The sequence below is a fragment of the Mustela erminea genome, chromosome 6, assembly GCF_009829155.1.
Source record: "Mustela erminea isolate mMusErm1 chromosome 6, mMusErm1.Pri, whole genome shotgun sequence".
In the NCBI taxonomy this organism is placed as follows: domain Eukaryota; kingdom Metazoa; phylum Chordata; class Mammalia; order Carnivora; family Mustelidae; genus Mustela; species Mustela erminea.
Window position 1 is genome coordinate 102,344,522 of NC_045619.1, and position 23,828 is coordinate 102,368,349.

The 23,828-nt window shown below is 47.3% G+C and overlaps 2 protein-coding genes across 3 annotated transcripts in view; both read left to right on the plus strand.

Annotated features, from left to right (window-relative positions):
* Positions 1 to 13,704, plus strand: part of VWF (von Willebrand factor) — a 135,657-nt gene extending 121,953 nt beyond the window's left edge. Inside the window, exons 45-52 of one of the 2 annotated variants that reach the window (XM_032349034.1) lie at positions 362 to 542; positions 1,418 to 1,458; positions 1,964 to 2,080; positions 9,451 to 9,549; positions 10,201 to 10,329; positions 10,849 to 10,888; positions 13,029 to 13,126; positions 13,346 to 13,534. In XM_032349034.1, coding sequence (XP_032204925.1) covers positions 362 to 542; positions 1,418 to 1,458; positions 1,964 to 2,080; positions 9,451 to 9,549; positions 10,201 to 10,329; positions 10,849 to 10,888; positions 13,029 to 13,126; positions 13,346 to 13,534 — 894 coding nt within the window. Of the gene's footprint in view, positions 1 to 361; positions 543 to 1,417; positions 1,459 to 1,963; positions 2,081 to 9,450; positions 9,550 to 10,200; positions 10,330 to 10,848; positions 10,889 to 13,028; positions 13,127 to 13,345 lie in introns of both variants that reach the window. The other variant, XM_032349032.1, reaches the window with a different exon arrangement.
* A 3,588-nt stretch (positions 13,705 to 17,292) lies between these two features.
* The window catches only part of ANO2 (anoctamin 2), a 338,274-nt gene continuing 331,738 nt past the window's right edge, over positions 17,293 to 23,828 (plus strand). The window contains exon 1 of the mRNA XM_032349035.1: positions 17,293 to 17,432. Coding sequence (XP_032204926.1) covers positions 17,411 to 17,432 — 22 coding nt within the window. The 5' untranslated portion in view covers positions 17,293 to 17,410. The remainder of the gene's footprint in view (positions 17,433 to 23,828) is intronic.

The following is a 23,828-nucleotide window of genomic DNA, read 5'->3' on the forward strand; positions in this document are numbered from 1 at the left end:
GGTCTTCCCACAGAGAGTTGTATCTGGCTGTGGTTTGAGCAAGATGTTCTTTGGGATGACTATGCCCTTGATAGGAACAGTTGAGATTGCCTCCGACTTCCCATTTGGTTGATGTGAGGAGAGGCCCAGTTCCTTCCCTAAGAGTTCTGTGAACTCCTGGGGGATTTGTGTCCTCCTATTTACCTTTGAATCTGAGGTCTGCTTCCCCACTCGTTCCCTCTGTGGGCCTTACCCTGTGGGTAGGACTTAGACATTAAGCTGGAGCTCATCCCCAGATCCCAGATCAGCTCCCCGAGAGAAGAGCACACCCCTCTCGGACTCTTGGCCTCAGCCTTGCTCAACTCTGGGGCTCTTCCTGCAGGTTGGCTCTCACTGGGCCTCCCCTGACAACCCCTGTCTCATCAACGAGTGTGTCCGCGTGAAGGAAGAGGTCTTTGTGCAACAGAGGAATGTCTCCTGCCCCCAGCTGGAAGTCCCCACCTGCCCCGTGGGTTTCCAGCTGAGCTGTAAGACCTCAGAGTGTTGTCCCACCTGTCGCTGCGGTAAGACAACTCAGGGAGGTGGGGAAGATCAAAGTCCTCCTATCCATTCCTAATACTTTTGTGGGAAAGCAAATAAGAGGAGAAAAATATTACGGTTTCCTGAAGGTCATCACTGTGCTCAGTGGTGGCTTTCTACCATGGGACCTCCGTTTGCTCATGTGAGTTAGGGAGTGGTGGACTCGCTTACTCCAGACTTCTCAGTCATTCATTGTAATGCCTCTGCTGGGAAAAGGTGCTCCCACTTCCCACCCCAACCCTGCCAACAAACAAACAAAATAGTGACTCTCTTCACCACCTGCTCTGTATCCTTTGGGACTTTAAGTTTCCAGAGTAGAATTTCCTTCTTTCAGAAGCCAAAGTGCCCTCTCACTCACTCCTTAAGTGTGGACCATTTAAAAAGGGCTGTCCTGAGGCGCCTGGGTGGCTCAGTGGGTTAAGCCGCTGCCTTTGGCTCAGGTCATGATCTCAGGCCATGATCTCAGGGTTCTGGGATCGAGTCCCGCATCAGGCTCTCTGCTCCGCAGGGAGCCTGCTTCCCTCTCTCTCTCTCTCTCTCTCTCTCTGCCTGCCTCTCTGCCTACTTGTGATCTCTCTCTGTCAAATAAATAAACAAAATCTTTAAAAAAAAAAAAAAGGGCTGTCCCCTTGAGGACTTGAAGGAAAAGGATCTTCTCACTGTGGGCTGGGTGGTAGGAGAGGCCGCCTGCCCTTCCTTCGTAGGCCTGGCGGGGAGCAAGGCCACTGTGGCTCTGGCACTAGAACCCCCCAGCGCCTGGAGCAGGGGTGGGGCAACGGACTGCAGATGTAGGAGAGGGGCCCAGACCGAGAGGAGAAAACCCTGAGGGGATCAGCTCTGCACTTTTCTCTCCTCCCAGAGCCCCTGGAAGCCTGCATGCTCAATGGCACCGTCATTGGGGTAAGCCTTCTTTTCCAGGGTGAGCTGTGGGGGAGTCATGGGGGTACTGTGGGAAGGGTAGGCAGCTCAGTCATTCTGAAGTGTAAATGAAAGGAAGCAGGGAGCCCTATCCTCCGCTTTCCACTGCCTCCCAGCATCTTGGTGCCCAGGCTCCCCCCATCTTGCTAACTCTCTAGGGCCTCACCTTCCAGCCCCCACTCAGGCTCACAAGCAGCTCTTCTGAGTGTAGAGAAGGCCTCTGATGGCATGACATACATTTCAATCTATCCCCCTCTCCCACTGTTCAGCCTCCCTTTCGGGCATAAAAGCTCTGGCTTACTATTCCTATCCTTGAGGTGGGAGGGCAGGGAAGGAGCAGCCTACTGGACACAGGAGAAGTACGAGGGTGATGACTCATCTTGGCTGTGGGCCATGGGGCCCCCTTTCCTAAGGCAGATGGCTGAGGTGAGTGGGAGGGTTGGGGGGGTTAGCCTGGGCAGTCTGACGCTGGTGCCTCTGGTTTCAGCCCGGGAAAAGTCTGATGGTTGATGTGTGCACGACTTGCCGCTGCACAGTCCAGGTGGGGTTCATCTCCGGATTCAAGCTGGAGTGCAGGAAGACCACCTGTGAGCCCTGCTCCCCGGTAAGAGGGTTTGTCAGGGACCCAGAGTCCCTGGGGACCCAGAAACTTGGGGGACCCAAGCACTGGGACCTCACTGGGTCTGTGAATAAAGGTTTTGCTATTTTCTGATTGTGGGCAATATTTCACAAGTATAATGGAGAGTCTTGTTTTGTAAATTTAAAGAAAAAAGATAATACTTGCAAGGCCTGGGGAGCCATATGTACACTTCTTTTCTTTTCACACAACATTTTAAGGAGCATCACTACCATTCTTTGAAAACAGTAAAAATTAATTAGTTAACGAATATTGATCAGACACTCACTGTGTGCAAAATTCTACACACTCTTTCTTGGAACGGATGTACCTCAGCTTATACTTTCCTCACTGGGCACTGAGGTGGTTTAAAAGCTTTCACCCTGTTTCCGCCAGGTCACAATGTCACAATGACTCTGTTGGCTCTGAGGGTGGATTCCGAGAAGTGGAATCATCATTCTAGTTGGGTAGATAAAAACCGGCATTTCACTGCTTTAATGATGACTCAGCCCCACCTCCAGAGCTGGACTGACACTTCCTCCTCAACGTGCCGTCTGTGTTGGGGGCTCCTGCTTTTTTTTGGAAAACACAATTGGACGGATGAGCCTCTTGTCAGCCAGAGGCACAGAATACAGTAATAGCTCTTCCATTCGGTGCCAACGGAGGGCTTTCCCTCTCAGCTTCGTCAGGGAGCAGGCAGGCTGTGGGGCGGCGTCTGGGAGGAGTCCTTCATGTGAGTAGGAGCAGAGCCAGCCAGAGGGGGACTTCAGGAGGACAGGGACAAAGAACACTTGAGCGGGTCCTTTATATGGAGCGTTCCACATCTGTGTGCTTCAAGGCACTTGGCTCGGACTCATGCTCAAAGAAGGGGCGTAATAAAATATCTGCGGAGTGAATGGGTCTATAGGAGACACAGCTATTTCTGACAGAATGATTCCAAGAGAACGTTCCTGCTCAATCAGAACGAAGCCAACTAAACACATGCTTTTTAAAAAAAAATCCCAGTTGTTGCTCTAGGATTTTGGGTGGTGTATGTACACGTAACAGCTCCCCTAGAATACATATCAGCTTGAATAGGGAATTAAATAATGCTGTGTGGAGTTTGCGACAGACCTTACACCTTGGACGTCCACTGAAATACAGTCAGTGAAGCAAGAAGTCCCCACCAACGTCTCCAAGGAGCACGTTCTAGAGGGCAAGCGGCTAACTCTCTAACAGCGCCCTCTAGTGGCCAGAAGGTGGCACAGTCCGCTCCTCTGCATCCACAGTAACCCAGCTTTAGAATCAATCCAGGCTAGCACTAGATTTCAGCAGTTTTTTAAATCCACGCCTCCGCCTTTTTTTTTTTTTTTAATTTTTTTTTTTTTTAACTCTTCCTCCTTCCCTCCAAAATTCTGATATTCCCCCATGGCAGTGTCCTCACTTCCTTCCTCTTGAGAACTGCTAGATCCGTCTCCCTTTCATGTTATTGCTCAACTTTTGCTGAAAACTGCCTCAGTCGTCCCCGTCCCCCAAGGATGCTGCCTCAGTTCAGCATCCTTAACTGGTCTCTGCTGTGAAGGTGAGAGAGGTCTCCTGCAAGTGAGGCGCTGTGGTGAATTAAGTTTAGGTAGGTCAGCTTGAACTGCCTACACCAGACTGAAGTGTTGTCATCACCATGTGAGTCCTTCATTTCCTCCCAGTGGAGACTGTGCTTATACGTATCTAAAAGGAGTCTGTAGAAGGTGATTTGTGCTGGTGGGTAGTAGACATGAAGCCTGACTGGTGAACTCTCAAGGAAGGCATGAGGAAGAGAGGTCTCCGACATAGAATGCGAGAAGGCACCTGGAGGGACCTGACCACGAGCTGACATTGAGCAGAGAGTTGAATATAGAGGACTTTCCAGGAAGGGGAATGGGGGCTGCACTGGCAGCTGGAAGTAAGAGAAGAGGACAGCAGAGGGAAGCAAGACTGGAAGGCTTTGAGCAGCTAATGCAATTTCTGGAAAGGGCTATGAGACACAGGCAGGACAGTGTTCGGGGAATGACTGGTCAGGGGCAGGACTGACTGGCTGCTCAGCCCTACAGAAGTGAGCTCAGGCTGCTAGGAACTTGGCTGGCAGGCAGAGGAAGTGGCTGCTCCTGATTGGATGTTTGGGGGAAAGCCCATTCAGCAGTGCCTTACTCTAGGTATGGGTGCATGTGCGCATGCGTATGTCTGCATAAGGAGCACATCGTGGTGCCAGGAGTGACTGGGAAGCCTCTCAGGGCCAGACAAGCCCTGTTACCTGGTGCAGCTGCATTCTGGCCCTCTAAGGCAGGGGACCTGCGGAGGGAATGTTTTCTTTGTTTACTCCTGTAAGTGGCTCCTGCCAGGTGCCCGTCCCCCCCCTTTCTTTCTCCCTTGTTCCCAACTCCAAAATCATTGGCCCTCTCCTATTACCTTCTACCCTCTCTTCCTTTACTTCCTGCTGTTTTTCCTATCATAACTGTGCCTTTCCTCTATTTTTGGCTTCATTGTGCCCTCTGCTTTTCTGGAGTGTGGGTTTTGTCCCCATTGTAAGGACCTATTTTATATTTTAGCAAGAGGCTTTCATTGAGGTTAAACAAAAACCTTGTTGTTTAACCCTTAAACTGTCGCTGCTCCCCTTCCCCCAGGGGATTCACTTAAAAACAAGTCCTGGGGGGCGCCTGGGTGGCTCAGCGGGTTAAAGCCTCTGCCTTCGGCTCTGGTCATGATCTCAGGGTCCTGGGATCGAGCCCCGCATCGGGCTCTGCTCAGCAGGGAGCCTGCTTCCTCCTCTCTCTGCCTGCCTCTCTGCCTACTTGTGATATGTCTGTCAGATAAATAAATAAAATTAAAAACAACAACAACAAACAAACAAGTCCCGGAAACCAGCTCCAGGTAACAAAGCCCAGATACAAGGGTGGGTCAGGCCAGGTGGAGACATCAGATCAGTGGGGGGCATGCATACTGTCTCCCTAGCTACCGAGGAGTATGGGCCCCCGCCCTTTGGAAGCCTTTTTGGCGCCAATCCTAATCAAGGTGTAATAGGTTGGTTCAAATGTCTACTAGGGTAAATCGTAACTCAATTGGTCATCTAGCATCACTGTGGAGTTTCCTGTGTGTGTTAAAATCTCATTGGCCACCTGTGCGTGGTCAGGCCCCAACGCATGGCCTTTGCCCTTAAAAGCTAGTCTGTGAAACAGAGAAGGGTTGCCCTCTCTTTTAAGAGGTGCGGCCCCGAACATTCGGTTAGATTATTGACGCTTGGCGCGAAATAAAGCTTTGCTTGACCTTCGCTTTATATCAGTCTCGCTCCTTTAATCACGGACCCATTATTGGGGCATAACACCCATGACCCTGTCCCTTCACTTAGCGGTCCCCTCCTCCCTTTGTCCCCTGCCCACTCACTTTTCCTGTAAAGATTTTTCCATTTTCCTCACCTTGGGCCTGCGGAGCAGAGCCTGTTTCCTAGTCTCTTCTTCTAACAATCACTGAAAAGAAAAGCACCCAAATCCACGCTCCCACAAAATCCTGCCCTATTTAATCCCTGTTTAATCTCCTTCTGCCTGGAACCACGCACACTCACGTACACTGTTTATTCCCTCCCTTTCTTCCTGTCGCCTTTACCTCAGTCGTATACCTTCCAGGAATGGTACGTTTTTGAAAACACAGTTAAAACTCACCAGTGAAAGACAACCCGATGCCTCAGACTCCAGCGGTGTCCTTCCCAGCATGGAGAGTGTGGCCTGGACCCAGGAGCCCCGACTCTGTGCTGACTCCACACTCACTGGCTTTCTGCACAGCCTACTCCCTGACAACACATTGTGTTCAGAAGCTTGGTTTATGAGTAGCAAATTGTTTACATTTGTTCTGCACAAGCTTACGGACTCCTAACCTTGTCTGCTGATTAGAAGCATTCAGCCCATGTGCGATGAACAAGGGAGCAATACAGAAAGGCCCGCATTTTCTGTCTGAGGGATCCAAACTGACTGGCTAGAGCTTCGTGTTAGGAAAACCTCAGGACCTAGATGAATCTTCAAGTGGTGATTACTAAATGGGCAAAATGAGAAAAAGAGTGACGCTGTAGCTGGCTTCTCATATAATTCAGTTTATTCTTTAAAAATGTTGTGAGATTATGTTCCCCCCACTTTTTTTTTTTTTTTTTTTGGAGTGGTGGGTAGCATGAAAAGAGCTTAAATTTTGAAGCAGTGATGAAACAGCTGATGGTAGCTTTTGGTTTTTATTTTGTTAACATTGCTGAAAATACACTTATTTGCAAGAGTCGGTTGCCCTGTATTGTTTCCCAAATTAGGGGGCATTTTTGCAAGACAGTGAGGTCCTATTTTACTGGAAGCTGGAAGCTCCTGCTTTTTCCAGCTCAGATGTAAATGAAGGATTGTCACTTAAAGCCACTGTCATGGAGTTCCCAGCTCAGCCAATCTTAGAGATTGTAGGAAGCCTACTTAGAGAGCCAAGTGCTGGGTACAAAAACAACGGCACAGACTTAGTTTGGAATTTACATGCCTCTCAGGGAGAACAAATGAAAATTTCAGATTGTGTTGAGTGTTTTTTTTTTTTTTAAGACTTTATTTATTTATTTGTCAGAGAGAGAGTGCACAAACAGGGGGAGCAACAGGCAGAGGGAGAGGCAGACTTCCTGCTGAGCAAGGAGCGCTATGCAGTACTTGATCCCAGGACTCTGGGATCATGACCTGAGCTGAAGGCAGATGCTTAACCAACTGAACCACCTAGGCATCCCTGGATTGTGTTAAGTGTTATAAGAGTATGTTTGTGTGTGTGTGTGTGTGTGTGTGTGTGTGTGTGTGTGTTGTATCTTGCAAGACCTCTCTGAATAATGATATTTGAAATGATTACTGAAGGATGAGAAAAGCTAGTTATCCAAAGCATGGAGAAGAGCATTCCAGGTAGAGGGATAACATACATAAAGACTCTTAGGTGAGGAGGTTGGGATATTCATGATCCTAGAAGATGCAAAGGCATAGATTGTCAAAAGCAAGGGGATAGTGATAGAAGACAAGGTCAGAAAATTAGGAAAAAACCATACAGGGCCTTGTAGAATGTGTTAAGAAGATTGGATTTTATTCTGCATGTAATGGGAAGCCAAAGAAAGTCTTATTTTTGAAATTTTTGTAAAAGTATTATTTTTTAAAAATCAGGATAGTTCACCTACAATAAAATGCATAGATATTAAATACATAGTTTGATGAGATTTGATAAATGGATAAGTTTGTGTAACCACTAAAATAGTAATGTGAAGAAATGCACCTAAAAGGCCAATGGGGGAGAGAAAGTAAAATTCTAAACAAATAACTTGATTAAACCAAAAGAATATAGAAAAACATTAACAATAGAACAGATAACAGAGAAGAAAACAAATAAAATGAATAACAGAATGGGAGATATAAACCCAAACATATCAATAATTACATTAAATATAAATGGGAAAACAAAATCCCAATAAAAAATGGAACTTGTCAGGCTTGGATAAGAAAGCAAGACCCAGTTAGTATGCTGTTTACAAGAGACGCACTTTCAATTCTATTTATTTATTATTTTTTTAAAGTAAGCTCTGTGCCTAAGGTGGGGCTTGAACTCAGGACGCCCGGATCAAGAGTCACACATTCCACCCACTATGCCAGCCAGGGGCCTCAAGATTTATTTTCACTTTAAAGAGATGGAGAGATTGAACATAAAAGGATGAGAAAAGATAATGCCAGTCAATGCTAAGAATTAAAAAGTTGCGATGGATAATCTACAAGATAGACTGTAAGATGAGGAATGTTACCACAAATAAAGAAGGTTATTTCATAAAATGCCATAAAAGACTACTATTTCATAAAAGACTACATAAAAGAAGGTTATTTTATAAAAGACTACTCTGAAGACACAGGAATCCTAAATGTGTATGCATCCGGTAGCAAAGTTTCCAGTATGTGAAGCACAAATTGACAGAACTAGACATAGACTTATCCACAACCATATTGCATAATTTTAATATTTTTCCTCAGTAGTTGATAGAACAAGTAGGAAAAATATCAATAAAGATATAGAAGATTTGGAAAACTATACCCACTCACTTGACCTAATTGAGAATAATAGACTGTTATACTCCCAAAGTGCAGAACACACGTTCTTCTCAATGCACATTGAGAAAATTTTCACCTATCTGGACCAAATTCTGGGCCATTAAAAGGTCAATATATGTAAAAATTTTGAATTTAGAGTACATTCTGTGACCACAATTAGATTGAAATTCGTAATAAGAAGGTATTTGGTAACATGCCCCACCATTTGGAAATTAAATAAAATATGTTAATTCATGAATCAGAGAAGAAATCATAAGTGAGGATAGAAAATATTTTGCCATAAATAATTCCAGTTACTCCAGAAGTTACAATATGCATCCTTGACTTCTCATGATCTACCCTGGTTTGATAGAAAACACTTCATGAATGATGTACTTACCCCCCTATACTTTGTGCTATTGTTGTCACGTCACTTACTTCTACATGAGAAATGAATTCACAAGATGTTCTTTTTGCCATCCAGTGTCTTTCAACAATTGTTGAAAATATTTTGTCAAGAGTTTATAATCATTGTCTATAGAGGGTCAGTCCAATATAAGCTGTACTGCCATTACTACAACAAGAAATCCATGAATGTCTTTTAAGCAGAGGAGTGACATGACTAGACTTATAAGAAAGTCTTTCTGACAGATGTGTAGAGACCTATAGGGTCAGTACAGGGGCAAGAATGGAGGTAGAAAGACAAATTAAGACTGTTACCAGAGTCTAGAGGTATATGATGATTGCTTGGACTAGGTGATGACAGAGGACACTGGTCATGACAAGTGGAGGTTGAGTCAGAGAGAATTTTTGGCAAGATTTGATGATGGGAGTGGGGGAATGCGAAAAAGAAAGAAGTCAAGAATGACTCCTAGATTTCTGGTTTTGAGCAACTGGGTAATGAAGCTATTTACCAAGGTAAGGTAGGACAGGAGAAGGATGAAATTTGGGAGAAATATCAAGTTGCATTTTGTAAATAAGTCTCGAGAAGATAAGATAAACAGTTGTTGAATTAAACAATTGAATTTGTAAGTCTGGAGCTCAAGGGGGGGGGTCTAATTTAATAGATCTGGCTGCTAGAACGTGAACAAGGTGTACATAGGTAGAGGGAAGGAATGCCATCTAGGGGACTGAGAACTGACAAAGGTCAGCCAAGAGTTGAATGTTAACTTTCAGAACTCTGGGTGCAACTGCTGGATGGGAGAGATGAGAAGCTAGAAAAGTAAGCCTACTTATGATGGGGTGTTCTGGGGGGTTAACCAAGGCTGATTTTTCTCCTGGATACAGGGTTACAAGGAAGAGAAGAACCAAGGCGAATGCTGTGGGAAATGTCTGCCTACGGCTTGTACCATTCAGCTGAGAGGAGGACAGATCATGACACTGAAGGTGGGAGCAAGTTGAACTCATGTCACCACCTGATTTCCCATTTTCGCATTTCTTCTTCAAGAAATAAAGACTAAGTTTGGGTCAATATTAGCTTCCCACCTATTTCTGATTTTATAGAGAAAAGATGGAGAGCCTGTAGAAGGTACAGAATTTTCTCTGTGATTTAGTAATTTTTTCACTCTCCTTGACCAGAGCGTAGTTGGTGTAAGGCCTATGGTTTAGAGTTGGTTGATCTTTAAGATTTCTTCCAGCCTCCATTGCCTATAAGACTGACGGGCAATCAGAATGACAGTAAGTCTGATCTACAAGAGTGTAAATTAGTTGTTAGGGCTGGGTGGTGGCACCTGGATCATCTCTGATTCAGTTATTGATTTGCTAGTTTACCCTTACTATGTCTTAATATTTTAAACTTCTAGGTGGTCAGAAGGGTTTGGGGAATTCTCTGCATTTATGCAGCCCTATTCACAATAAATGAGCTGGGACTCCACTTGTACTGTGTGCTCTGGGTGTGGAGACCATAGATGGTCTCAGTCTTGTACCATAGTCCTCCAGATTGTTTCAGCAACTTCAAGGAGTCATGATTTGAAATGTCTTTTCAGACCAAAAACCGTCTTCAGATTTGCTCTACCCATTTCCCCTCTTTGTTTTCAGCGTGATGAGACGCTCCAGGATGGCTGTGATAATCACTTCTGCAAGGTCAATGAAAGAGGAGAGTACATCTGGGAGAAGAGGGTCATGGGCTGCCCGCCCTTCGATGAACGCAAGTGTCTGGCCGAGGGAGTGAGTAGTTAAAGCTAGGCCCTAATTTCCTCTTGACAGCTCCATCTTTGACTCTAAGAACAGAGTCCTCTGAATGGTATGATCTTCCCTGACATGATGTCCCAGTGTCCAAGGGAGACCCCAGACCTAGTTCAACAACCTATGAGGTTTCAATTTCAAAGCGTAGTGGAAAGACTATATAAGCACTATATGGTGCTTTCAATAGATACTTTTCCCTTCGGGGACACTGAATCTATGATCCTCGAATGGGAGGGTGAGAGATCAGATGATTTCTAGTCCCTCCTGAGAATGATGGTCCTGGTGATGCAACTGGGAGAGAACCTAGAATAATCAGAATTGTTCCAGCCTGGTCAGGTAGGGTGGTCAGTCTGCTCTCAGTTGTGATGTCAGTGCACATTTTATGTCTGGGGACTGAAGCTCGGGGCTGCGAGGCCAGAGCCAGGAACTGGCCTGGAATGACCTGGAAGCTGTCTGTTGTGTCCTAGTTGTGCCTAATCTGGGATTTTACTCTTTTCTTAGGGGAGAATCATGAAAATTCCAGGCACCTGCTGTAACACATGTAAGTATATTACCAATAGCTTGTCCCTTGAAATCTGTCAGACCTAGTCCAAGGACTGTTTTTTTTGGGAGGAAGCTTGTTCTGGAAAGATCGTTCTTAACCACTGGCCAATCACTAGGTTCAGTTCTTCAGGGAACCGCCCCCGCCTTGAATGTTCTTAAACAGCCCACTCCTCAGATCGCCACTCAAATCCCTGTGAAGCAGTCTCTTCCCCTTTTCCAAAACTCCTTACTCTTTCTATCCTCCTACCTGCTTTTTCCCTCCCAGAGGCAAGGGTGGCTCATAGACCCATCCTGAGACAATATCTTCTTTTTCCGGCTAGAGCTCCTTGAAGAAAGGCACCCTTGATCCATAATCTTGACAGAGCAGACACTCAAGACAGATGTATTCTTTGAGGGTCAGACAGCCACCTCCCAGAGAAAGACAAGCCATCGGCTAGCTGACATGAGCTCCCACCACAGGTTGTGAGGCCTGCGGACGCAGAGACCACAGAGTCTTCTCAAGAGTTCAGAAGACTGGTCTACATTGATTAACCTCCCTTCTTCACTCTCAGGCCCCTCATGGCCTTGCAGTTATGTTCTGCCAGTGGGTCCTCGTAGTTCACAGCAGGCTGCCAGTGCCCATCAGACTGTAATCTCACCACACATTCCCGTGTTCACGAGACAAGTAACTTTCCAAATCCTAGTGCTAGTGCTGTGGTCTCTGAATATAGACTGTTTTTTTTTGTTTTTGGTTTGGTGCTTTGTGTTTTTTTGTTTTATGTGGGGTTCGTGGGCCCATGTTTGGTATTGGGTAAAGAAAGGAGGAGTGAAAGCATGAATACCTTCGGTCCTCAATCATTCATTCTCTTCCTGATGGCTCACTCTGACAGTCCCTGCAGTTGCTGTAAGAAGATTGCAGATCGAGGAAACACGCTCAGAAAGCTACTCTTTTTTTTTTTTTTTTTTTAAATTTATTTATTTGAGAGAGAGACAGTGAGAGAGAGCATGAGCGAGGAGAAGGTCAGAGGGAGAAGCAGACTCCCCATGGAGCTGGGAGCCCGATGCGGGACTCGATCCCGGGACTCCGGGATCATGACCTGAGCCGAAGGCAGTCGTCCAACCAACTGAGCCACCCAGGCGTCCCAGAAAGCTACTCTTTCTGTGATTCCTAGCTGCATGAGTTTCAGAATGCTGAAGTCTGGAAACCATCAGGGAGCATGAATTCTCTCTGGGCACATTTTGCGCATGGAATTTGGTCAAGAGACAGTTATTTGCCAAGCTAGCAGGGAGGCAGCGAGGGGGCCTGTGTTTGTCAGTACTCTTGGGAGGGTGGAGACGCTTCGTGAGGGGAGGAAGCCAGGCTCGGGGATTTAAATCTACAGTGAAAGAATATAGCCTGTTGGCCTAAATATATTTTCCTTATTCATTTTTTAAATGTGGTTGGCAGACTTTCACTGTAAAATGAAGTTAGTTGGAAATTGGGAGGCAGGCTAATATGTAGTTAGGGTTGATTTAGTTTGGGAGCCATTCAAGAATGGAAGAGCTCCAGTATTCAGATGGGGAATGGCGAGCTGGTAGTAAATCTTAGAATTATCAGTGGGCCAAGCAGAGGTTCAGATCTGAATGCCACTAATCCTTGCCATGCCAGAGACCGGAAACAGCTATTCCCAAAGGAAAGACTCCATAAGGGGTCCTAGGGATGCTCTTAATCCCCTGCGTGGTCATGACATTTGCCCTTCCTCTTTAACAAAGGCAAAGATAGATGTTAGTTATATTTATTGGCTCCTTCCTTGCCCATTAGCTTCCGGATATAGTTTTAAGCATAAGAAGATTGCTCCAGTCATTATGGTTTTTAGAGTCTACAATTACATAAAAGCGAATCTCATCCATCTGTATCACCAACACACAGTGATCGGCCTCCTGTCATTCAGATTGTACCACTAAGTGAATTAAACCCAGCTGTAACTATTACCTCTGAATGGGAGGGTCAGGAGATGCAGAGGTGAACCAGGATAACTAGCTCCCCCCCTCGCAGCCCGCTTCAGTGATTTGGTTCCTGTGAAACTGACCTTTTTCCAGTGAAGTGAGGGCAATGGGCCAGAGAGCTTTCTATCGAACCTCAGCCAGGCCCCACGCCCCGTCTCTCACCTGTCCTGTAGGTGAGGAGCTGGAATGCAAAGACATCACAGCCAGGCTGCGGCATGTCAAGGTGGGAGACTGTAAGTCTGTCGAGGAGGTGGACATTCGTTACTGCCAGGTAAGGGGGTCCTGGCTTCAGTGAGGCCGAGGTGGGGAAGGGTAGAATTGTGTTTCCTCATCAGACATGCATAGAAATTGCAGCTAGTAGGATTTGGATGTAATAGGACCATAAGGATGGGGGCATGTCAGACTTTCCTGAGATCTGCCTTTGCAAATTGCCTAGCAGGCCCCTCCAGTGTTGCAATGCCACCCATCACCCCACCTTGTTCCGTCACAGGGTAAATGTGCCAGCAAAGCCTTGTACTCCATCGACACGGAGGATGTGCAGGACCAGTGCTCCTGCTGCTCACCCATGCGGACAGAGCCCATGCTGGTGCCCCTGCACTGCACCAATGGCTCCGTGGTCCACCACCAGATCCTCAATGCCATGCAGTGCCGGTGTTCCCCCAGGAAGTGCAGCAATTGAGGTCCCCCCAGACCCTGCCATCGCCTGCCTCACCTGAGACTGGACCAGCCAGTGTGCTGCTCTCGCTCCTTCTCCTCCTCCTCGTCGTCGTCCTCCTCCTCCTCCTCCTCGTGCTCCGCTCTGGAGCCCTCCAGTGTCCACAATAAAGGCTAATCTCTCACCTTGCAAAACGCTGGTGGTTCACTGCCTCTTCCAGGCTGAGATGGCGGGGGTGGGGGGGTGGGGGTGGGGGGGGTGGGGTGGGCAGGGCCCAATCTCCGCACCTTGTTCTGGGGGAGAAAGCACAGGCTCCATCCAAAAAAGTGCTCCAGCCCCAGGCATGGCCAGCCTCTGGGAAAAAATGGTGTCCGCCTCCATGGGGTGGGGAGAGGATTGTCTGGGGCAGGACTTCTCAGAACCCAGCCACAAATCTCCAAAGAGATTTGCTCAGAACACTAGGTTCTCCAAGCTCTGGATCCAGGGGCTTCTGAACAGAGCAGAGGGGTGGGCCCTGGAGCCAGGCTCCTGCCAAGGCAGACGTGGTCATTGCCAGTGTGGCTGACCTTGGGCTGAAGGAACTTGAGCAGGTGTGCAGGGGTTTCTCCAAGCCCTTGGCTCCCTAAGTTACCACATATCCTCTAATACACCGAGGACTGAGGGACTGGAAATGGGGAGCTGGCAGGTACAGGAAAAGGGGCCCATCCAGCAAAATCTCAGTCCTGGGGGATGAGCCCCAGACTTGCGGGAAAGCCTGGGTTCTACGTGTGGCCCTCATTCTACGGTGTGGCTCCCAATAAAACCATTAGTGGTTCTCAGCCTTAGTTTCCTCATCTGGAGAATAGGAACATTAGTCTGAGTCATAGGGTTGAGAGTGTCAAATACAACTGAAAGTCTGGGGCAAACTGTCAATTGCTCTTTAATAACATAAGAAGCAGCAAGAATAAAAATGAGGGGAAATCAAGGCTCCACGTGGGAGAATAAATGTCTTGTCAGCGGCAGAGCATTAGGGACTGACTATATCCTGAGGGGAGGAAGAGCTGAGTTTCTTTTGGGCTGTATGCTGGATGCTCTGGCCCTGTCGACTCCAGACATCTTTTAGTGGAAGGACAGAGATAATGCCAGACTTCACCTAGTCCCCAAATCACTAACTGGTAATGTCACTCTTTCTTTCTTTCTTTCTTTTTTTTTTTAAGAGATTCTTATTTATTTATTTGACAGACAGAGATCACAAGTAGGCAGAGAGAGAGAGAGAGAGAGAGGAAGCAGGCTCCCTGCTGAGCAGAGAGCCTGATGTGGGGCTCGATCCCAGGACCCTGGGATTATGACCTGAGCTGAAGGCAGAGGCTTTAACCCACTGAGCCCCCCAGGCGCCCCCAGTAATGTCACTCTTAAGGAGAGATTGTCCTTCCTTAAACTTTATGTGAAGAGTTTATATGTATAAGCTGGCAAGATGGCGGAGACTCTAGCTGTGGAGAGAAGACCCATGAGAATGAGGGGAATACCCTGGGTTTTTAACAGGAATTTGATGGAGAATTGATTTTCATTCCAGATCCTTTTAACCCAGGAAAGCCTCTACTCACTGGAAGGGCTGGCTGGTGGGGCTGGAAAGGATTTATATATCATCCAATCCAGTGCCCCCACCCCCACCTTTACAGAGAATAAAAACAGCTCAGAGGACTTGCCAAAGGCCACACAGCTCCTGGGTGGCAGGGCATATTCAGAACCCAGGTGCCTGACACCAAGGTAAGAACTCCCAGGTCATTCCACTGGAACCACGCTGTCCCTGTTGCTTACAGGGCAGGTCCTTGCTGTCGTGGAAACCAGTGACTGCTGCGTTTCTAGGACTCACCCCCTTCCGATGCTGTGCATAATCACACGGAGGGGACATACGCTACAGGCAAACAGCATGGATTGTGTTGAGCAGCTTTGGTGGTGGCTTAGTCAGCAGAGGAAAGGAAGAATGGATAGAAGTTTTATATAACTGCTCAATAATTCACAGGTTGTCATCTGTCCGTCCACCATCTCCGGGCCTCCAACTCTGAGTAGCCTCTGAGGTCTCTGTAGGAAACCAGATCTGGGGGCAGGGAATTACCTATCTCTCTTCTTACTGGTCGCCTAACACTCTACCTGGTGCTGAGGTGTTACTGGAGGCCTCAGCCCCAGAGAAACTCAGCAGGGAGGCTACCTCTCCAGCATAAGGTGTCAACTTTCCAACCGCCTATGCCTCCGTAGCCTGAATTTCTCCTCAGATTTACTGACGGGACAATTCACAGCCAAGAAAAAAGCCAAATCAGAAGCACTTTATGTTTTGATTTTTAAAAAATGGCAAGGAGCAGGGAAAGGAGGTTGCAGACTGAGAAAGCCCCAGTGGGGGTGTGTGTGTGTCCCGAGGGCTTTCCCTTCCTCCAGGGGTTTAACAGGACAGGGTCTGCCTCTGGTCTCAGGGACTCCTCCTACTTGTTCTCAGAGCAGGTGACACAGAGTCCCCCCAAGGTGAGCGTTTCAGGGAGAATCTCAAGGAGAGCGTATACAGGGGCTAAGGGATTAGAAAGTGCGGGAGGAAGAGAAGAAAGGGAATGGATCAAGGAACCAGAGTAGAAAGGCTTCCAGGGTTCTTGGCCTTGAAAAGACAGGGAGGAGGGTCGCTGGGAGCAAATGGGGAGAAGGCCCTCGTTTGGGAGGGAAAGAAGCAGAAGAGCAAAGCCGTTGCCACACGGACGCTGAGCAGGCTGGCTGCTTGGGGATCCCGGCACAGCTCTTAGAGGCGAGTTGCTTGACCTTTCACACTGTGGTCTCATCTGTCAGATGGGCTCGGCGGCAGCAACTGCCTCACAGGTACAGCTCACAGGTACAATCCCCCAGGTACAGCTCTGGGAAGGACATGGAAGTCCTGAATAAACATTAGCCCCCATCCCTCCTCGGCCCGAATAAAGCTCTGGACTGGGATCTCACACTTCTGGTTTTCCTTCGGCACCGCCCCTGACTCCTCTGTGCTGTCTACTCCCCCTTGTCCTCTGACAAGCAGGGAGCAGTCGCCACCGGCCTCCCTTATCCGTGCGGGAGACACGATTCCTCACTTCACACTGAAGAATAAATAGCATACTTGACCTTAGTAGAATACCCTTTCGCTCGTTTGGGTTCCTGGCGTTCTCTAACTTGTTTGAGCCTTGGGGCGTCTGGGAGTTGCCGATTCCAGCGCCCGGAGCGGCCCTTCAGAGGGTCTTCCGTGTACCGCGGGCACCTGAACCCGGCGGAGCGACGGCGCCCCTCGAGTGCTCTGGGATGGAGCTTCCAGACTCCCTCCTCCACCACGTCCCCGTCCCGAGCGTCTCAGAGGGACGGGCCCTGTAAGACTACCTCGCCCTCCGTCTGCCCCTCGCAGCCCCTCTTCCAGTCCTCCTGTCCCTTGTACCTTACCCCCCCGCCCCCCGCCCCAGCCCCTCGGACTCCCGGGGAGGTGGGGGCAGCGGGTCGCCGGGCGAGGGGAGCCCGCAGTGCCCGGGACGGACGGGGCGGCGGGGCGGGACCGCACACTACTCAGCCGCACCGCGCGCCCCACAATCCGGCCGAACGCGCACCCCGACCCAGGTTCGGAGGCCCCTCCCCGGCTCGCCCCTCGGCCTCTCCAACCCCGGCGCGGCCGGGACTCGGGCCGCCCGCGGGCGCGCTCCTTCCCCACGTGCCGCTAGGCTCGCCGGGAGCGCCCGCTCGAACCCGGGCGGCGGGGCGGGCGGCGCGGGGCGGCGCGGGGCGGCGGGCGGGGGAGGGGCGGGCGGGGGGCGGGCACGTCCGGGCGCAGCCGAGCGCCATGGAATTAGCCCCGCGGCGGAGTAAGCCTGAGCGGACGCCGGCGCCGCTGCGGGCCGGTCCGGCTTTCGTGTCCGGCGTGCCCGCGCCATGGCCGCCCCCGGGCTGCGCGGTGAGTCTCCCCTGCCCCGGACTCTGGTCCCGGGCGTCCGGCCAGCTGTAGGGGGGAGCGGGGCTGCGAGGGACGGAGCCGGCATCTCCGCTCCTAGCTTCTGGGGCCGCTGACCCCACGTGAACCCGGAGAGGGAGGTGCGGGGCCCTGGTCCCTTCCCCGCCGGGGTCGGGGAGCTGAGGGACGCCGGAGCAGTTTCCCACACACTTATTATTAGTATTCTTTATTTTTATTTTTATCGAAGAGATAAGGCAGGGCAAGAGGCAGAGGGTTGGTGCAGCGGCTTTTTGGTGATTGATAACCCATGCTTACCTCTGCGTTTTGGCCTCAACTCATTACTAGTCGTTAGGTGTTTAGTTGAGCTTATTTGGGGCAAGCAAGCAGCTGGGGTTTAATTCCCAAGCAGTCTGCTGAGGATGGAGGTTCAGATTCATCACCAACGACTTTGACTTTGGCTTCCCCAGGGTGTCCTCAGGATTTCAGGAAGGTTCCCCCCTCCCCCAAAACCTGCCTTCAACAGGGGCCTTTACACCCCAGGGTGCAGGGCCACACAGGCACCCCTTTTCTTAGAGGAAAAGCAAGTGCAGGTGGACTTCCTGGGAGGGGGATATTATTCTGCCGCATCTCTCAAGTTATACTGAGCGGACACGTGCACTTGGGCAGGGTTGACCTTGCTTGGAAAGGGATTATGTTGAGTGTCTTTCTTCGGGTGATTCTTGAGTGAGGCATAAGTGCCCACTCCATTGGCATAAACTGTGAACCAAGGGAACTGAAAGGTAGGTGTCGGGTACAGTCCTGGAGATACCTCTGGGAACCATGTGGACCCTGGGTGGGGACAGAAGGCCCTATTGAGTCATGTTAGATCCATAAGCCCAAAGGCAAGTGGCAGGTTGGGGGAGGATCTTAGACCGGTTGGGGTGAGGGGCGGCTCTCTTAGAGGTCTATGGTATTCTGCGTCCCTCTACTCTCCTGGAGTTTGTTGTCGGGACCTGACCCCAGAGCCCTGGCCCATCTAGCTGGGTCACCCTGACAGACATTTGCTCTCTCACTGTGTCTTGCCACACACCTGTCATTTGGGAGGCAGAGACCGAATGGGATGGTCCTTTCAAGCAACCTGTAATACTCTCTGAGTTGCATGGATGTGAGAACTTGGGCTCCTTTGCTGGCTGAATGAAGTGGAGGTGTGAGGGGGAGCGGTGGGTTCCAAACACCAACATCAGGTTCTGGTGTGGTCACTCTGTGTACCTTCTCTGCCCTCGTCCATGGTAGGGCGAGGCTCCAGGACATGAGGCATAGGGCCTCAAGTGAAGCTTGTCTTTGATTTAATGAAATGAGAACCTGATTTTGTGGAAATTCACCCATCTGTGAACTCTTTCTGCTGGCCAAGAGAAACTTGTTCCACCCTGTGTGTGGCATTCTTAGAGCACGTGGAGAACAGAAATTTGGCCACTAGACATAAAGATCTTGCTTCTAGTTGCAAAATAGACTCGGTCTCCATTTGTGAACAGGTGGTTAGATAAGGCTTCTCTGCAGAGATGAGTTTGAACAGAGATTGTGTTGAATGAAAGAACAAGCCTTGCATATACCTGGATAATGATCTCGCAAAGGCGAATATAGGTGAAAGACCCTGCCGCAGGAGTGTGCTTGAGCTGTCCAAAAAATAGTGGGGAAGCCAAGTGCTTGGAGCATAGAGATGAAGAGGGAGCGTGGCAAGAATGAGCCAGCTCCTGCAGAGTGCTGTAACTCAGGCCACCTGTTCTTGGCATTCAGAGAAAAGCTAGACTAATATTCATTAAGCATCTACTATATCTAGACTCTGTGCTAGGTGCTTTGCCTCACAACAGCTTTATTGTTGGCGTTCAGTCCATTTCATTGAAGAAGAGCCTGACGTACAGAGAGGGGCAGAAATACGCCTGTTACCTTATGTTATCCACCAAATAATCACGGAAGGATAAAGTTAGAATTCAAACTTGTTTTCCCCAGCACGTCACCTTGTGGCTTTTGCTCTGTTTCATAAGAAATCATTAGAAGAAAGTGTATGTACCAGCAAGTGGGGTGGGAAATGTGGAGGGACCGGGGGCTTTAAGGGGGATACTGATTTTGCAAGGCTGTTGGGGAAATACGGTGGTCACAGGCCAGGCAGGACTGTTATCTCTACACTACAGTTGACCCTTGAACAATATGGCTTTGAACTGCGTGGTTTCACTAACATGCAGTGTTTTTTTTTTACAGTACAGTACCTGAAGTGTCTGTTCTCCTTATGATATTCTTAACTCTTCCTTTTCTCTAGGTTTGTTCTAAGAATGCAGTATATAATACACATAGAAAACGTGTTAATTCACTATCTATGTTACTGGTAAGGCTTCTTATGAACAGTAGGCTATTAGTAGGTAAGTTTGGGGGAATCAGAAGTTACATGCAGATTTTTAACCACACGAGGGGATTGGCACCCCTAACCCTGCATTGTTCAAGTCAACTGTATTTCCAGTCTCAGATCATCATGGTTAGTTCATCTAGTGGGATCAAGCCCAAGGAGGCTGGATGTCATCACCAAACTTGTAAGGAAATGTACCACTGTGATCTCTGCTGGGGATATGTCTTAACCAGCACGGATTAGCTGAGTTCCGCATTTAGGGTTTACGTAGGCATGGGAAACTGACCTAGTGATGACGTTGGGGAAGACGTGTTTAATTCCTGATGGGCTCTAGCAAATCTGGCTCACTGTAGTATGCCCTTATAAGTGCAGCTCAAATCAGCTCAGAGGACACCTGTGAGCCAGACTGCGCCAAATACCGTGCTCAGGGTTGGAGTTACAAAGATTAATAGGGCACAACACCTGCCTGTCAAGACTGTATTTTCTAGACTCTTGGAACCCTAAGATGATCTTAATACTTTAGCAGCCTTATCCACTGCTGTGCATCCTGGGAAGGAGGAGGTGGCGTCAAACTTTGACTTGTTCAGACCACACCAATGACATTAGCCCGACCACACTGTAGTTATTCAAGATGTACTCAACGTCTTTCTTGGACTCCTACCGACAGCCCTGCTTTTCCTCCAGAATCTTCAAGGACATAACTTTTAGTTTGTCTGGCTGACAACTCTCCCTCTAGGTTAGCCTGCACTGAAACTACTGAAGGATCTCCATTCTCACCATCAGCTGGTGTCACGCCCTCCCTCTACTGAGCAAACACAAGCAGAGGACACACCACCCTTTGTTAAAAAATGAAATTCAACCACGTGAATTGGAAGGTTTCATTGGTTTTATTAAGTGGCACATGAATCGGACAAATCCCATCCAGCAAATAGAGGGCAGCGCTACAAAATGGAAGGTTTTTATAGGAAGGTGGGCGGGGCGAGAAGTTATTAGCAAAAGAAAAAGGATTGTTTCAGGCCTGGAAATAGCTTTTTCCCCCCATGATTGGGAAGATGTAATTTATATATATATATATATATATGTATATAAATATTTAATTATATAATTAAATATATTATATAATTATATATTATATATATTAGAAATATAGATATATTTAATTAACTTAGAATGTAGTATTTGCTTCAGGGGTACAGGTCTGTGATTCATCAGGGTTACACAATTCACAGCACTCACCGTAGCACATACCCAATGTCTATCACCCAGCCACCCTATCTGCCTCTCCACCTTTTTTGGGGCAAGGGAATGATAGTGTGTTTGTCATGCGGTTTACTACCTTACCAGTGTTGATGGGGAAATTTCAGACAAACCTTTCAAAGGTTACATACCCAGGATAAAAGGTCACATTCCTGGGATAGGTTGAAACTGTTGGTTTGCTGGAGGGGTGTGTTGTGTGCATGTGTGTGCAGATGACTCCGTTTTGGGCTTGTTTTTTTTTTTTTTTAATTCCTTGTATCTTCTGACTTGTTCACTGACAGAGATAATCCATACTTTCTAGCAGTCCTTGATGCCTGATACATAGCATTAGCTAATTAAAAATAGCTTAGAGGCGCCTGGGTGGCTCATTGTGTTAAAGCCTCTGCCTTCGGCTCAGGTCATGATCCCAGGGTCCTGGGATCGAGCCCCATATCGGGCTCTGCTCTGCAGGGAGCCTGCTTCCCGTCCTCTCTCTCTCTCTCTGCTTGCCTCTCTGCCTACTTGTGATTCTGTCTGTCAAATAAATAAATAAAATCTTAAAAAAAAATAGCTTAGAAAAAGCAATAATATACTTCCATTGTGGAAAACGTTTAAATACAAGTAAATAAATTAAAAATAAAAGTTCCCTGTTTTTAATTATTTTGGTAATTAGTCTTCACTCAAACTCCTTTTTAGTCTGTTTTTATTTTTGCCCGTATCAAATAACTGTTTCTATTTACTATTTATTAATCTTCAAACAGTTTACAAAAGAGGAAACCCCAGATACAGTAACACTTAAATGAACAAATGCCAAGTAATGAAGGATTGGGAGAACAGTATTATATCACAAAACTTAGACTAAGAATAGTTATTGCAGTTGAACAAAAATTTATCTCTGAACTTCTGACAAGCAGGTCAGAAAACAGACAGCAAGTTGCATGGGTTTCATTGTCTGATAGAAGGAGGCTAGTTCGAGTTCATCAACATTAAACCTTAAGAAGAATGTCACAGTGATATTTGTGCTATTTATATAAGACATTGCCCAACATAATGAGCTGTAGTTTCATTAATAGATTTTTGGAAAGAGTATTATTCATCACGTGAGCATTAATTGTTTCTGATTTTTTTTAAAGGGGTGTTTGTGTGCTATTCTTTCCTGGGCCACACTACCCTACTATGTTTTTAAAAATGCTGTTTGCAAGTGGTCACCAGCCACTGGGTTAAACCTCTAATTTGAAAAGTAGTAGCATATAGCATATAAAAAGCTCCTCGGTTCATTCACGCATTTAGACCAGAGGCTGCCAGTCAAGGGAAACAAGACCCTTCCTCAGGAACAGCTCCCCAGGTTCACTGTGGTACCGTTTCCCTTCTGCCTAAAGAACCTCCTTTAACAGGTTTTGAGGTGTAGTTCTGCTGGTGACAGATTCTCTCAGCCTGTATTTTTTTTTTAAGATTTTATTAATTTATTTGAGAGAGAGAGAGAGAGAGAGAGGGAACGAGTGAGCAGGGGGAGTGGCAGAGGCAGAGGGAGAGAGAGAATCTCGAGCAGACTCCCCGTTGAGCACAGAGCAGGGCTTGATCTCACGACCCTGAGGTAATGACCTGAGCTGAAACCAAAAGCTGGATGCTTAACTGACTGAGCCATCCAGGCGCCCCTTTCAGCTTGTGTTTTCTTGGAAGACTGTCTGTTTTACTCTCCATCCGGAAGAACACTTGCATCAGACACGTTTTTCCTTTCGGGACTCCAGGTGTTCTCTGTTGGTCTCTGTGGTTTTGATGAGAAGCTCTCGATATTAATATTTTATTTTTATTTTTGGTGTTCTGCAATCAGACTGTGATGTGTCTGGGGTGATTTTCTTTGTGTTTTTTCCTCCTTGATTTTTTTTTTTAACCTTCTTGAATATGGATATTTTATTTTATGAGCTTTTGGGATAATTTCTCTCACTCTTTCTTCCACTGTTTTTCTGCCTGATTTTCATTCTCTCCTTTTTCTAACATGTATGTTAGACGATGTGGTCCCACCAGTTCCCAAGACTGTGTTAAATTTCTTCAGTCTTAGTTTTCTGTTCTTTAGATCAGACCATTTCTACCGCTCCATCTTTATCTTCCACTGATCTTTTCTCTGCCTTCTCCAGTTTGCTGTTAAGCTCATCAAATGAAATTGTTCTTTATCATTATTGTATGTTTCAGTTCTAGGAGTTCTATTTTTTAAAAAATGCCAGCTTTATTGACATATAATCACATGCCATAAAATCCATCCTTTAAACATGTACAATTCAGTCATTTTTATTCATAGAGGCGTGCATCTTTCATTGCTCTCTAATTTTAGAACTGATACACGACTTGGAAATATTTCCTCCCTTTCTCTAGGTTGTATATTCACTTTATTAATGGTGTCTTTAAAAAAAAAAAAAGATTTTATTTATTTATTTATTTGTTTGTTTGCTTAGAGAGGTAGCTGGAACAAGGGGAGGGCAGAAGGAAAGGGAGAAAGAGAATCTTAAGCAGACTCGACATGGAGCCTGACACGGGGCTGATCTCAAGACCCGAGGTCATGACCTGTGACAAAGACATGGGGCTGATCTCAAGACCCGAGGTCATGACCTGTGACAAAATCAAGAGTCCGTTGCTCAACAACTGAGCCACCCAAGTGCGCCATTAATGGTGTCTTTTAAAACATTTTTAATTTTGATGAAAGCTAGTTTGTCTATTTTTCTTTAATTGCGTGTGCTTTTTGGTTAAGAAACAAGTACTTAAGGTAATAAAGATTTACTCCTGTGTTACCT